Below are 15,614 nucleotides of genomic sequence, written 5' to 3' on the forward strand. Positions count from 1 at the left end.
ATCCACTGTTGAAAATGTCAATCTAATGCCTAGAATTGGTGCCATGTGCTAATGGTCAAAGTAGAACCAAAAGCAGAGAAATAAAGGGTACTAGGTTCTGTTATTTTTTAACACCGAATCACTTTGGGTAAAACCAAGAGTAATTGTACCTATGAAATGGCAAACAAGTGGTTCACCATGTATACAATTAATGAATTTGTTTGTGTAACATGTTTTGAGATCTTTTGTTAAAAAAGAAAGATAACAAATAAAGATAATAATATATAAATAAAACAATTTGGAAAAAGTCCTGTGTAAGCCATATTTATTCATAAGATGTTACTCTCTTCACATAATATGATAAAAGCAACAAAAGAAAGGAATATTCAAAGTACAGTTGCTGGTAAGAGAAAGCAACCAGATGATTTAAAGAAAATGTCTCTAAATTAGATGATAATATGTGATATCCACAGAGAAATTCCCCTTCTCCAAAAGCCACTAAACCCAAATACATATATGACTATAAGGTAGTGCCCCTCCTTATTCATCCTTATCTGTATAATTCACCTTCCTAGAATCATCCCTGACTTCTACCATTAAAAAAATAAACAATGGAGATTGCTTTAAAAATATACTTGTCAGTATGACACATTTACTTTTGCTACAGGTTCCATTTTCAAACAAATAGAGCAAGGAATTAAATTGAATTGCTGATCCAGGCTCAACATACCAGGATCTACCAGACAAATGATACTTTATAACAGGTTATCTAGAGTCTCCCTCTTCTAAGTCAGTTCCTGAACCAAAGAGGTTGAATACTGCACAAGAATACCCAGAATGCTGTGATGTAACTTAATAGATAGCAACAATCCTGGAGCTGAAAGGGCCAAGGTACAGACGCTGTTGCTGTTGCCCATGACCCACTGGCATGTTCTCATGTGTCCATCACGTAAGATGGACAATGGAGAAGTGTGATAACTGATACTTTCTGCTCTTTTGTGAAATGAAATTTATTCCTGGTGTCACAGATGACATTTTAGGCTTTTTCTTTTTTTTGTTTTTGCGATACGCGGGCCTCTCACTGTTGTGGCCTCTCCCGTTGTGGAGCACAGGCTCCGGACACGCAGGCTCAGCGGCCATGGTTCACAGGCCCAGCTGCTCCGTGGCATGTGGGATCTTCCCGGACCGGGGCACGAACCCGTGTCCCCTGCATCAGCAGGCAGACTCTCAACCACTGCGCCACCAGGGAAGCCCGACATTTTAGGCTTTGTCAATCAGAGTCAGACTCTCAGGTTTTGCCAACGGGAATATTAACTGTCAGCTAATAACTGGATCCAAAGTTACCTGAAAATCTGAGGATGGAATTTGCCCCCAGTAGCACTGTTTCCAAATCAATCAGACCCCACTTGAAGCTCAAATGTGACAATGACCTGCCTTATCCTGATTATCCAGTTTACTAAATGTCCAGCTTCTATTCCTTTCCCTTGATTGCATCTTTGTCTTGGCCACTGCACTATTCCTCCACCAGCCAGAGGAGCTAGAAAGAGAAAAGAAGTAAAATTGTAATTTGTGAATTATTCTTTATTACCAGTTTGGTGAAAATAATTTGAATTGAAATGTTTTACAATCAATCAATCAATCAATGAGGTTTAGAGGTTATCTATGGGCTTGAATCATTGATCCTAGTATAAAACCAAGTTAATTAAGAAATAATATAGTATTTTTTCCATACACTTACTAAGAAAAGCCTTACTCTTTTTTAAAATTTAATTTATTTATTTTTTATGCAGCAGGTTCTTATTAGTTATCTATTTTATACATATTAGTGTATACATGTCAATCCCAATCTCCCAATTCATCCCACCACCACCCACCCCTCGCTTTCCCCCTTGGTGTCGTTTGTTCTCTACGTCTGTGTCTCTATTTATGCCTTGCAAACCGGTTCATCTGTACCATTAAAAAAGCCTTACTCTTTTTAAAGTGCTTTCATGTCATCATCTCATTAGAAACTCCTGAAATTCCTGTGAAATATTTTAAGCAGTTATTATTTATTTTTATTTTAATATTACCATTAAGCCCTCCATTTTTTAGATGAAGAAACTGAGGCAAAATATTGAAGGTTGCTCAGGAGTACCCACCTAATAGTGGTAAAATTGAGATTAGATACCAGCTCTTCTAACCTATGATCCCAGATGCTTTCTACTTGGTCATCTGCCTCTGCTTTCTGGGCAATCACCCAGTCCTTAGCTGGAAGGGTCTTGCATGCAGTTTTCCACTCCACAAACTACTGGGTTCCAAAAAATGCAGTTGAAGAAGTTAGAAAGCATTGTCCCACCAGAACAATAATGACTATATCCCTGTGTCAATTCACAAGAACCTACGCCTGACCCACAAGGGTTACTTTAAGACAAAAGTTATGTTACTTTAAGACAAAATATGTTTCACAGAAGAATATTCTCTCAAGAAAGCTTCAAGGAAAAAAGGAAAAAATTTTTTCAAGGAAAAAATTCCAAGGTCAAATAAGTTTGGGAAACACTGCATGTCATATATCCCACTCAGAGATTCATAATGTACATTTGCATATTAAAAGCTTTAAGAAGTTCTGCAGGAAAGAAAACTGCTTAAAATTGTTCCATTGAGAATTCATCAACCTTCTTTGCCTTTGAAACCCTTTTATTGAGTAACAGATATTAACACCCAAAACTAGAGCTCCCCAAAACACATTCTGAAAATTGCTGCTGTAGGAAAATATGTTGAGTTGCCATCTGAGATGTTAGGAGCATCTCTGCTGCTCTGAGATTGGGGGTAACCCTGAATGTAAGACAGATACTGGTGATCACTCCTGTGAAATCAGTCTGGGCCTAAAATCAGTGATGGATGTTGGGACACAAAGCAGGGTCAGACATTGAAGGATAAGGAACAGAACAATAAAGGATGGGAATGATGCCTGGGAACACTGAGACGAGAACAGGATGACAGGGCTGGGGGCACATGAATGGTGAGCGTGATAAGAGAGCAGCTAACTTGGGGATTTCTTCTGTCTTCCTCAAATTCTGCTACTGCAGATGCTCCCCTAAAACAAGCCAACGATAGGAAGCAGTGAGGCTGAGAGAAGGAGGGGTAGACCCAAGCCTTAGTGGCTGCCATGGAAGGAAGAGACAGAGAGGAGAGGCATGCCAAACAGTGAGCTAACATCAGAGTGCCCTCCCCCACATTCCTCCCTAGACTCTTGAGGGCAGAGTCCGTCTCCTTGTCTTTTCCAGCTTCCAGAGGCCACCCACTCACATTCCTTGGCTCATGGCCCCTTTCCTCTATCATCAAAGGTATTAGTGGTAGATGGAGTCCTTCTCATATTGCATCTCTCTGACCCCCTCTTCTGCCTCTGTCTTCCATTTTTAAGGACACTTGTGATTATATTGGGCCCACCTGAATAATCCAGGTGACTCTCCTTATCTATTGATTAGTAACCTTAATTCTCTTTGCCATGTTGATTAACACATTCACAGGTTCCTGGGATTAGGATACGGACATCTTTGGGGGGCTATTATTCTGCTTACCACAGCAACCTAGCAGTCAGGTACTTCCACGATTTTGCTCCTCTCCCCGCTCCCCTTTGTCCCAGGTACCTCTCTGACCCTCATTGTTATGTATAGTGAACTTTTACTGAGGATTTGTGAATCGTGATGGGTGATCACAGTACAGTATAGAAAAGCACTTAAAATCAAATATAAGACGTCTTTGTTTCTAAAGTTTTGGGCCACCTGGAGTTTCTTTTTAGCCATTTTCCCCTCTGGTCTGCCCACTCTGTCCATCTACAGGGATCTTTTTTCCCCATTATTCTCTTTTCCAAGTTCTTAGCCTGTAAAAACACCTTCCTCTCAATTCTCACTGGAAATGGAAAATTATTCTTACTTTATTATTTAAAGCAAATTAGTTTGTTTTGTCTCAGCCTTTTCCATCCAGGATATGTCCTGGGCCTTCCCTTTCATTACCAAAAATATCCATCAGCATTTTCAGAGACAAATTCTGGGTCTGCAGTTCATTTTACTTCTTTATAATAGTAATAATTTTCTTCTCCCTACATGCTATCAAAGAAGGCTTTAATACCAATTTTAGAAAGAACATTCCCTTTCCATTACATGTGGATGACCTTCTGCAGTTCAGGGACTAAGTGGACAGTGGTTTACAAAGAAATGAAACCAACTGGCATGCTGTCACCTGGGATGGTGAAATCAGCCTGGCTCTAGGGATCAGGAGACCTGGCTACTAATTCTGGTTGTGCTTCAAATGGCCTGGTGACTTTGGGCAAAGCCACAGCCTCTCTGAGTCACCATTTTGTCATGCGTAAAACAGAAAAGTTGAATTAGATGTTCCCTGGGTTCCAAAATTCTAGTTCTCTAGAATTCATACTTTGCACTTTTTTGGTGTAGACAGAGTGTGGCTCTTGGAGAAATTAGCTCTAAATGATCTGGGTGATGTGCAGCCAGTGGGTCACTCCTCAAAATTTAGAAGACTTTGATGACATGATGAAGCTGGAATTGTATATTAAAGACATCCTTTCTAGTGCCTCGGGGATCTCTGATCATAGTGTAAATACCTCATTGAATAAGTAGAGTTTATGTCTGTAGCCTGGGGAGTTTATATGACATAATAAGCAGAAGCAAACCAGTGTCACAGGAGCTCTGGGGACTCCCAGAAACTCTACTACTGTGCTATCTGGCTTCATCTTCTGGGATTACATTCAGTCTGGGGACCCTGAGCTTTTCCTTTTCTTTTTGAAAGGGCTGTTGGGATGGTAGCCAACCTGCAAAAGCCACAGTGATGGACTGAAAAGAAAAATATGACAAGACCAGTGTCTTTTGAGAAAGATTAATCTAGCTGTTAGGTATGGGATGAAATGAAATAGTGGGCCATAGGCAGCAGGAAAACCAATTACGAGACCGTTGTAAAAGTTCAGGCATAATAAAAATGTAACAGGATGCTGGATGGGACTTTTCCTGTTGTCTCAGAGTTTCCGCCAAAGCGCCCCAGCTGAGGACAATAGGCAGTAGAAGTCCACACATTGTAAAGACAGTTGCTAAACACATCCAGCTAGCACTTGCTAATTGGTTCTTTGACTGTCCATTCAATTATGCTCCTATCCTACATAATGGAAGTTAGTGAATCATTATGGGAAGAATCTGGGGTGCAAGTGGAAAGCGCTACAGTCTGTGTCTCTTCTCAAATCACATATTCCCTGGAGTTTGGGAAACAGAGAATCTGATGCCTGCCTCTCACCTGGAGGTGGACAGGGACAGAGAGAACAGCAGTGGGAGAGCCTGGCTTCCAGAAGGTGATAGAAAAAGTGGGTAAATTTCCCATAAGCCAAATAGCATGGGAGGTAGCTGGGTTCCAGGGCTGCTTGCTGGGCGCAAGTATCACTTTCTTGGGAGAATAGAGCAGTGTTTGACATTCTTGACAGCAGGGAAGTGGAGGAATGAGAGTCCCAAAGAACTGGCAAAAATGCTCCTTCAAGGAAAGGGCCAGCTTTGGACATTCGCTGGGACTGAGGCCATTTGAGAGAATCTGTAAAGAGAGAATCAAGAAAGAAGTACAGGGAGCAGCAGCTACCACCTCCTCTGGTCCCCTGCACCCCTTTCACCCTACCCCCCACCCCACCCTCCAGCCTGAAGGAGCCAGAAGCAGGCGACAGAAGAAAAGAGGGCCAAGCAACAGACTCTGTGTTGCTCCCTCCACCGATCTGTGGGCCCCATGGCTGGGCCTGAACTGGGGGGAGGGGAGAAGATTTAAACTAGATGGGAAATGGATGTTTTACTTTAGATTGGACTAGACTTTTTAAATTTTGAAAACAAGACTGTTGTCTAATATCTTAAAGTAACAGGAAAGTACACAGAATCTGGCAGAGGTATCATCCAGGGGCAGGAAAGGGAGATAAGACAGAACATGTTTAAAGGCAATGAAATTTAAAAATAAAGCTATTTCCTGTTTGTACCTCATAGAGCCCAGCTCCTATAATATATTGGTATGACAACAATAATAAACAACAATGATCGTAGCAGCAACAATAATAACAACCATTTGTTAAATGTTGGCCACAATATGCCTGACTCTGTGTTAGATGCTAAAGGTGCATTATCTCATTGAATCTTTACAACCTACCTCAAGAGGTAGATACTGTCAAATTTAACCCCACTTAACAGATGTTAAAAGTGAAACTTTGAGAGGTTAAGTAATTTGCTGCAAAATACAGTTAATAAGTAGCTGATTTTAGACTCCACAACAAAATTAGGGCTAGAATAGCGTGGCAAATATAAAAGATGATAGAAGCAAGGAATGAATGAATGAAATAATCTGTGTTTATCATTCTAACCCAAAAATCAATGACATAATTGATAAAAAGCAATGACACAATTTATGTACCTTGATAGTATGTCAGTTATCATACAACCCACAAATAGCATTTGTTGTTAAGCATAAAACTAGTAAAGGTATACCTTAAATAACTTGCTTTTGGTGGGTTGTTTCGGTTTTCGTTTTTTTTTTTTTTTTTAAGAAATGTTGCCTGGTCATTTTGAAGTTAGTTCTCTGGAATACAGCCAATGCAGTAATCAGTCATTTATGCCATGGAGATGTTTTACTATGCTTAAGATATTTTATGGATATAACCGAGTGCATCTTCATTGTTTCAGTGATGATGTAGCTGTTTAAAACAGTCACCTACGGCTTCCCTGGTGGTGCAGTGGTTAAGAATCCGTCTGCCAATGCAGGGGACACGGGTTCGAGCGCTGGTCTGAGAAGATCCCACGTGCTGCAGAGCAACTAAGCCCGTGTGCCACAACTACTGAGCCTGCGCTCTAGAGCCCGCGAGCCACAACTGCTGAGCCCACGTGCCGCAACTACTGAAGCCCACGCACCTAGAGCCCGTGCTCCGCAATGGGAGAAGCCACTGCAATGAGAAGCCCGCGCACTGCAACGAAGAGTAGCTCTGGCTTGCTGCAACCAGAGAAAAGCCCGTGCGCAGCAACGAAGACCCAGTGCAGCCAAAAATAAAATAAATTTATTTTTTAAAAAACCCCCAAAACAGTCACTTAAATTCAAGAATATCTTCTACACTGTGTAGTCTTGAAGCAGGGATCTTATCTTACTAATTTTTGTGCTCTAAACCCCACAATCACAAGATAAGTATGTGGGCAATTGTAGATACTCCTTAATCGAGAACATTTTTATTAAACACCTACTAGGTTCCAGGCACTAAGGTGAGTGTTACAATGTGTAAGACAGAGCAAAACTTTTCATAGTGTGTGTCCACAGCCCTAGCTACACCTCTGCTGCCCTCTGAAGAGAATGCTGGCTTTTGCTCCACAGCGTATATTCTCTGCCCTCTGAGGGGAATTAGACTTTTGCCAGATTCCAGGACATTTGTGATACAGAACTGAGAGACTGGGAGCCAGAGAAACAGAACTAATGAGGAGGAAGGGGGAGAGAAAGAAAGGAAAGCTCTATGAAAACAGGACTTTGAGAAGAAGCCTAGGGGAGAGGTTATTCTAGGGAGCGCTATTGTAGATTACAAACAGGACCTCCTTCATCGTGCTCTGAGAAATCCAGGTAAAGGATATCATTTGCTTCTAACTGCTCCTAGCTGCTGTTTCTTCTCCAAGGTAGGAACATGGGGACCCAGAAAACATGTATATTATTTCTAGTCCTTAAAACACCCTGCCAATGGAGACGTTAGTGTCTTTAATTTCCAGGCGAAGAAAGAGCCTTGAGGCAGCTAAGTCATTCTCTCAGGGCTGTACAACTAAGGCCAGGACTTGAATCCACCTCCGGTGGGCCTGAAGCCTGCTCTCTTTCTATATTGCCACACTACGTCCCCATAACCATCTGTTGAGCTAAGCCGAATCCAAAGGCTTCCCCTGTGTGGGACCTCTGTTTATTTTGGTATCACAGATAAATGGGAAAGGCTTATTTCTGATATTTGAATCAGAGGAGAAAAGTTTAACTCTTAGCCTGGAAAGCAGGCCTGCTTGCTGTACTAAGCTTGCCTGTGGGCCTGATGGTTCATTTTGAAGTCCAATCACTCGGCACCCAGGAAATTGCCTTGTTTACCGCAAAGGTTCAACTAAAACTGTTACTAAAATTGCTCTGTGGCCATTCATGCTTCTGGAAATCAATTTTCTGACCAGGTAGCTGCCTGATGCAAAGAATGAGGAGTAAGAAGTTTCTTCAAACTGCCAACCAAGTTACCCTAGACCTTTCAATGACCAGGTAGTAAACAAAATTGTATACACTTGTTTTGGCGAATTATCATTTTAAATGGCTTGAAGTAATGTTCTCATTCTCTATCACCATAGAAACTGTTATAAAATTTCTTATAAATACCTCAGAAACTGGACTACCTACCCTCATGGAAATGGATAGTGAATACAATGGACCTCCAAGGAAATAAGTGACTGCTTGGCAGAAAATAATACAGCCCATTAAAAGAAATCTCTTTATGATTCAAGTTCCAATGGACAAGCTGGAGAGGGTCTGAAAGTAGGATGAGATGGTTTTGGAATAGTTTGCCGATACCACTTTCCAAAGTTGAATAAACTTTCTCACTTGAGGGAACATCCCACTGAGCTGTTAACAGTGGAGTGATTTCATCTGTATTCAGAGAATACATGCCACAGAGCCATTATGGACCAGATAGGAGTTGTCTAAAAATGACTTGACAAGAAGACATAGCCAGTCTGCTATGCCAAAATCCAGAGTGCTCTTCTTCAAGGTGAATCATATTCCCTTCCAAAATGTCAAGTAGATTTAGTCATTTTAATCTTTCTATTGGATTAAAACTTGATACCTTTATAACAGCTAAAGGAAATGACTGGAATATAGGCTCCACCTCTGATAAATTGTGTGATCTTGGGCAAGTTGCTTGGCCTCTCTAAGCCTCAGCTTCCCCATCTCTAAATTGAAGGTGGTGCTTAGTTTACGGCAGGATTAAATAAAATAACCCATGAAAAGCACTCAACACTGTCTTTAGCACTTTAATGAGCAGCCAATGATAAATGCTAGAGATTATTATTTATCAAAAGGAATAATAAAAGTAATGACTGATAATAAGTTTGCTGAAGTCATCAACATATATTGTTAATTTTTACATTTTCTCCTTCCCTTGGACCCATAGACAATATGTAATCTTAAATAATTGAAAAGAGTGTGCCAAGGGTTAAATAAAGAAAACATAGATCTTAAAGGCAGAGTCGATGCAATCTCGGCATAGTTCTGACCATTCCAGTACCGATGGATCAGGAAGTTTCCACGTGCCACGGGTGTCCTTCATGAAGTATTTCCTCCTGATACTTGAAAAGAAAGTCTGTTTTCATAAGACCTTGGGCGTGATTTCCAGTGGGAAAAGGGCTGAAGAAATTTGGCTTCATTTCCAAGTATCTTTGCACTTTTCCCAATTGCACAGAACCTCCAAGTTTCCCCAGATTACCTCGTTTCGATGACATCCAATCTTTCAAAGGGAATGTAATAATTCCACAGAGGACTTAGCATTTCTGACAGCCTACCTCCCACTGTCCTCAGTGCTTCATAAATTATGCTGCTTCTGAATGTGAGCTGGGCATCAACGTTTTCCCGGTCCCTCATGATTCATGGTTTCTCTTAAGTATGTCAGTGCCTCATCAGCAGAGCTGTTCCTTTTGGACAGAAGGTGATGTGCTCTGCTTCTTAGAGGGCAGCTTGCTAATTACACACTGATTTTAAATACTGATGATTTTTTTTTTTTTTTTTTTTTTTACAATTTCAAGGTACCTAATAACTATTAACTTTAGGAATTACTTCCAAACTCAGAAAACGTTACCATTTAATTAAAAATCTGCTCTCTGCAATACACTGTGACCTGAGAAGTCACTCTGATGGTAATATGGTGTTATCATTAAAATGAACTAACAAGCCAGAAGAATGGTGCTGTTCAGGTCAGATATGGAGAGACCATAATTAAAAGAAAGTGAAACTAAAAACAAGTATCAGACCAAAAGATCAACACAGCAAGGACAGCCACCCTGCCAGCTTCCCTGTTTTGCACTGCCCAGCAATACCTTCCTGACCTGCGGCTCCCCAGGAATCCCAAACCTGGGTCCCCCTCAAGCACAGGACTGAGCCAATTTCTTGGGCAGTTTAAAAAGGGAGGCGCAAAGGAAATAGGAAGAAAAGTTCCTGAAAATGACTTGCTTCTAGAGCACCTTCTCATGTATCTACTATCTTTACATGTAAGAATTAAAATCCATTCTTTTGGCTGTCTCATCTTTCCCTAGCCTCCAGGAATTCCCAGAAGTCTTTCCAGTTAAACAGGTTCTTCCTAACTTAGGAAACAGATGCTCAGGGAGAAATGATGGAATTTGGTATGTGGAGCCCTTCCCAGCATTTCCCTTACCCCACCCGCCTAGCCCCTCAAACCCCCATCTACTCAGAAAGGGTTCTGCCATTGCCAGGTGCTTCTCTGGGCTTAGGGAATGCAGAATTAGGAGAAAGGGGGTGGGAGAAGAAGAAAGAAAAAGTGCATGGGATGTGGCTAGGGAGAAAGCTTTACAGGTTTAGAGAAGGATATTCTAGAAAAGCTATAGGATGAAGCCAGCAAGAGAGCAAAAGGAGATTTAAACCAAATACTTTTGTGGACTATGTATTGACAGCACTGTGTTTGAGAGAGGCAAGTATTTAAATTATTTTGAGATCATCTTTTAGTTGCTGGGCCATGTTTCTTGGATAGCGTGGTGACCCTGAGATTGGATCTCTTGAATTTCAGCTTCAGCAGAATTTCTTTGAGAATGTAATGCAGACGTTAATGAATGTTAATACAGGTAAACTGCTGCTACTACTCTGTCCTCCTATGGCCAGAGCCCACCTGACTTCTGAAGCTCACACACAAGAACCCCAGAGTCAACACTGGTACAGACTCCCTTCAGGACTCCAGCCTCCTGCTTTTTCTAAGCCTTCTCCATCCTCATGTACCAGCTCCATCCTGTGTCTCTCTCCTTACAGGGTTTTAAGAGATCCAAAGCTTATGTAGGGAATGAATGTGTGGGGATTGTGTTCCCTTAAAGGAGTTGCAGGTCAGAGGGCTAAAAGCCATAATGGGCTAAGTAGGTTTTGTTTTGTGGGCCTGAATTGATAACCTGTCATTTGAACATTGTCTCTATGGGGAAACTGTGTTCTGATTTCCAAACAATGAGTGTTTATAGGGATTTTAGAAAGACAATTCAATGTAAGCCTCCCTTTTAATGCTTCTTGGGTTATACTGGTGTTAGTTAGATTGCATTTTTAAAGAACAGACTCCCCATTTATATTTTAAAAATATGTGTATGTAGGTATGCATATAAATAAGACTATTGGATATTCACCAAGGTGCTAATAATAATTATCTTTAGATGGTAGTATTATAATTGATACTTTCTTCTCTATATATTTTCCAAAGTGAGAAAACTGAGGATTTTTCATTTCTTAATAAAGCAAATAGGATTAAAAACTGAAATTTATAATAACATTCAAAAACTTTGTTAATATTTAGGGATAATTTCTGTGCTGAAAAAATATACAGTACTACTGAGAAATTTGAAAAAAACAAAACAAAACACCTAAATAGAGCTAAACATTATCATGGATTGATATGCTCAATATTGTCAAAATGTCAATTCTCTCCAAAGTGATTTATAAATTCAATGCTATCCAAATCAAAATCCCAAGAAGTGTTTTTGTAGAAACTAATTCAAAAAATACATATGAAAAAACAAGGAACTTGGAATAGCAAAAGTAATTTTAGAAAAAAAAAAAGAACGAAGTTGGAAGACTTAATCCTTAATCTACCTGATTTCAAAACATATTATAAATCTATAATAAGCAAGATGAAGTAGTATTGACAAAAGGATAGGCAGATAAATCAATGGAACACAATAGAGAAGTCTGGAAGCAGACCCTCATTTATAGGATGAAAAGACTTTCAACAAAGGTGACAAAGAAATTCAGTGGGGTTGAAAGGACAGTTTTATTCAGTAAATGGTTCTGGGTCAGCTGGACAACAATATGTGCAAAAAAAGTGAAACTTTTTTTTTTGTCATCATACACAAAAAATTAGTTTGAGATATACCATATACTTAAACACAAAAGCTAAAACTATAAGAGCATTTAGAGGAACTATAAGGGAAAATCTTCATGAAGAAGGATAGGCAAAGATTTCTTAGACTGGACAGAGAAAGTCCTAATCATAAAAGGGAAATATTGGTAAATTGGACTTTATCAAAGTCAAAACATCTCTGCTAATCAAGAGACCTATTAAGAAAATAAGTAGGCAGTCCCAGCAGAGTGGGAGAAAATATTCATAACACATAGATTTGGCAAAACATTTATATCCAAAATACATAAAGTACAACTATAACTTAATGATAAAAAGACACACACTTTAAAAGTGGGCAAAAGACTTGGAAATGTCGCAAAGAATGACTTATAGATAGCCAATAAGTACATTAAAATATGCTCAGCATCACTGATCATCAGGGAAATGCCAGTTAAAATCACTGATATGCCACCATGCATCCACTAATTTGACTTAAAATCTAAAAGATTGACAACATCCAGTACTGGCAAGGGTGTGGAATAGCAGAAATTCTCATAATTGTTGGTGAGTATATAGAATGGTTCAACCACTTAAAAAAAAACTTGTGTTATTTCTTATAAAGTTAAATATATATCTACTCTACGATCCAGCAATTCCACTCCTAAGTGTTTATCCAAGAAAAAAATTTTTTTAAATTGTGTTCACAGGGGCTTTCCTGGTGGCGCAGTGGTTGAGAGTCCACCTGCCGATGCAGGGGACACGGGTTCGTGCCCCGGCCCGGGAAGATCGCACATGCCGAGGAGCAGCTGGGCCCGTGAGCCATGGCCGCTGAGCTTGCGCGTCCGGAGCCTGTGCTCCGCAACGGGAGAGGCCCACGTACCGAAAAAAAAAAATGTGTTCACAAAAGACTTGTACTATGTTCATAGCAGCTTTATTCATTATAGCCAAAAAGCTAGAGACAATGCAGTTAGGAGGCTCTTCCTTGTCAGACCCTTAGCTACCTGTCTATTGTCGTCTTACATAAATCACCTTGTCCTTCCCACCCTTTCACTTACACTCTCAAAACACAACACTCTCTCTCACGTTCATGCCTCTAAAAAGTACAATTCCATCTTCCCAGAATTCCCCCTCCCTCTACTCCTGTTCTCCAAGTCCATCCTCCCAGGATCAGCCTGCATTCTCTGAGTTGCCTTCCCTCATTCTTTTCAATCTTGGTTGCTTTCCCTTAGGAACCTTGAATGATCATGCTGCATTACAATCTTTTACGTGCATGTTCATCTTCCCCACTAGCTCATAAACTTCTATCTTCATATATCTCTTGCACCTAGCATTACGTCTATCACACAGTACATATTAAAAGAAAATTTAAGGGCTTCCCTGGTGGCACAGTGGTTGAGAGTCCGCCTGCCGATGCAGGGGACACGGGTTCGTTCCCTGGTCCGGGAGGGATCCCACATGCCGCGGAGCGGCTGGTCCCGTGAGCCATGGCCGCTGAGCCTGTGCGTCCGGAGCCTGTGCTCCGCAACAGGAGAGGCCACAACAGTGAGAGGCCCGCGTACCGCAAAAAAAAAAAAAAAAAGAAAAAATTTAAGTACATGCCAGAATCTAACTTATGTTGCATTTAATACTGAAATATATAATTCTCATTTACCTTTATTTCCAAATGCAGGTAAGTTTCATAATAATGCTGCCAATTCAATATTTTCCCTGGCACGAGCCTCTACACCCTAAGCAGTGCCTGTAGGAAAGTTGAATAAACACTACTGCGATGCTATTAGTACTGTGCCAATTACTACAAGTTCTCATTGAATTTTACCTGTTGCTCTTAGCCATTTCAATTCTTTAACGATTTACATGCTAGTGGAAGATTCTTAAGTAGATGATCCTCTGAAAAGTGTGTTTTTGCTTTTTACAGTGGCCTTGGCATGTAGGTTCTTAGTCAGTTATAACCTACATATGTCCAAAGGAAATATCACCTTTTAATAGCAGATACTGTTCAAAAGACGGTTTCTTTGTTATAGAGGGCTGTGCTGTGTACTGTATGAAATTCAGTAGCATCCCTCGCTTCTACTCATTAGAAGCTAGAAGCACCCCCAAATTATGGCTACCAAAAATGTCTCCAGGCATTGCCAAATATCACTTGAGACACACCATCACCCCCAGTTGAGAACTACTGCCCTTTAGTTTAAGAGAAGTGTCCCTGGAATTAAACAGACCTTGGTTCCCATTTAAGCTCTATCACCAAGGGATCCAGGTTAGGCTATTACCTCTCTAAATTGAGATTCTTCATCTGTAAAATGTGAATTGCAGGTAAAATTGTGAAAGAATTTTAATGGACCAAAAGGTTGCTGGGTGTCTTCATTTGAAAACAAGGCATGTGGTCTTACACATCCTTCTGGGTTATCTGATTCTATGGAATCTCTTACTTTTCATTGCCTTTGAGCTACTGTAAACTGTAACTTGTAGAAAATTGATAAAAATGTAATTCTTGACGGTAAAAGCCCAAATTGTATCCGGCAGAATGCAATCAATTATTTACCTGTGGCTATTAGCCCATTTTTCCTGTTTTTGCATCTCTTTTAAAATTCATTTCAACATACATTATTTGACCACAGATGTGTGGTACCGTGAATTCTCCTTTGAATCTATTGTAACATCTTAGTGGTTCCTTTATTAATTAATGAATTAAATGAAATCTTTGACATGTGTTAAAAAAAAAAAGAGATGGCTGCTTCTACAGTGATCCACTTGTTCTTTAGGAGATGAAAACATGAGACACTTGCCTAAAGACCTTCAGGAGGAGAGGTTTTCAATGTGCAAACTACTCCAGCCAAATCACTCCTCTCCTGATTCCTTACAATGCCTATAATTTTTGTATGCATTAATCAAATAAATGAGGGGAATAAAGTGAGTGCTTTGGAAGCAATGGCACTGTCTACAATGCTACCTAAAGTCTCTAAATTCCTTGTTTTTGCTGTAGAAATCTACTAGTTCAGATGTCAATCTATGCTATATAACACCTAACCCAGCTGGTGACAATATCTGGAAAATTATCCCAGACATCAAATAGGGGCACAACTGCCTCATTATTTGCAAAACCAAAATATATTTCATAGGTTGATAGAAGTCATATTTCCTATAGAAGTTATTATTTATAAAAACCAGTTTTATTATTAACCATACCATAGTGTTTCATTTTAGCCTACTTATTGAAGTGAAGTGTTCCAACACGAGCCCACAACTAATAGGGCTTCAGAAGTGTAGAAAATTTACTGGAACACCAAAGGCACTGTCTTGAGGCCCAGGAGAAATTGACTTTGGTTCTTTCTAGCTCTCTGCCCCTAGTTTGTATGTGACCTTGGGGAAGCTCTTGGATCTTCCTGAATCTCACATTCCTTGTCTCTGGTTGGACTAGAAAGGCTTAGGTTATTTTTAGCTTCAAGATTCTATGACATCATGGTTCCTTCTCTATGATTGTTCTCTTGAGAACCAAGCGGAATCAATATCTTTCAGGGGAACATAAGTACAGTAAAAGTAT

The 15,614-nt window shown here is 40.1% G+C and overlaps 1 protein-coding gene across 1 annotated transcript in view; it reads left to right on the forward strand.

Annotated features, from left to right (window-relative positions):
* Positions 1–4,454: 4,454 nt before the first annotated feature.
* Positions 4,455–15,614, forward strand: part of LOC149749584 (uncharacterized) — a 68,170-nt gene continuing 57,010 nt past the window's right edge. The window contains 1 exon segment of the mRNA XM_089908568.1: positions 4,455–4,568. Within this exon segment, the coding sequence (XP_089764694.1) occupies positions 4,455–4,568 (114 nt within the window).

This window comes from Delphinapterus leucas, chromosome 3 (genome assembly GCF_059928025.1).
Source record: "Delphinapterus leucas isolate spDelLeu-1000000601 "Yukka" chromosome 3, BTC_Dleu_Yukka2, whole genome shotgun sequence".
Taxonomy (NCBI): domain Eukaryota; kingdom Metazoa; phylum Chordata; class Mammalia; order Artiodactyla; family Monodontidae; genus Delphinapterus; species Delphinapterus leucas.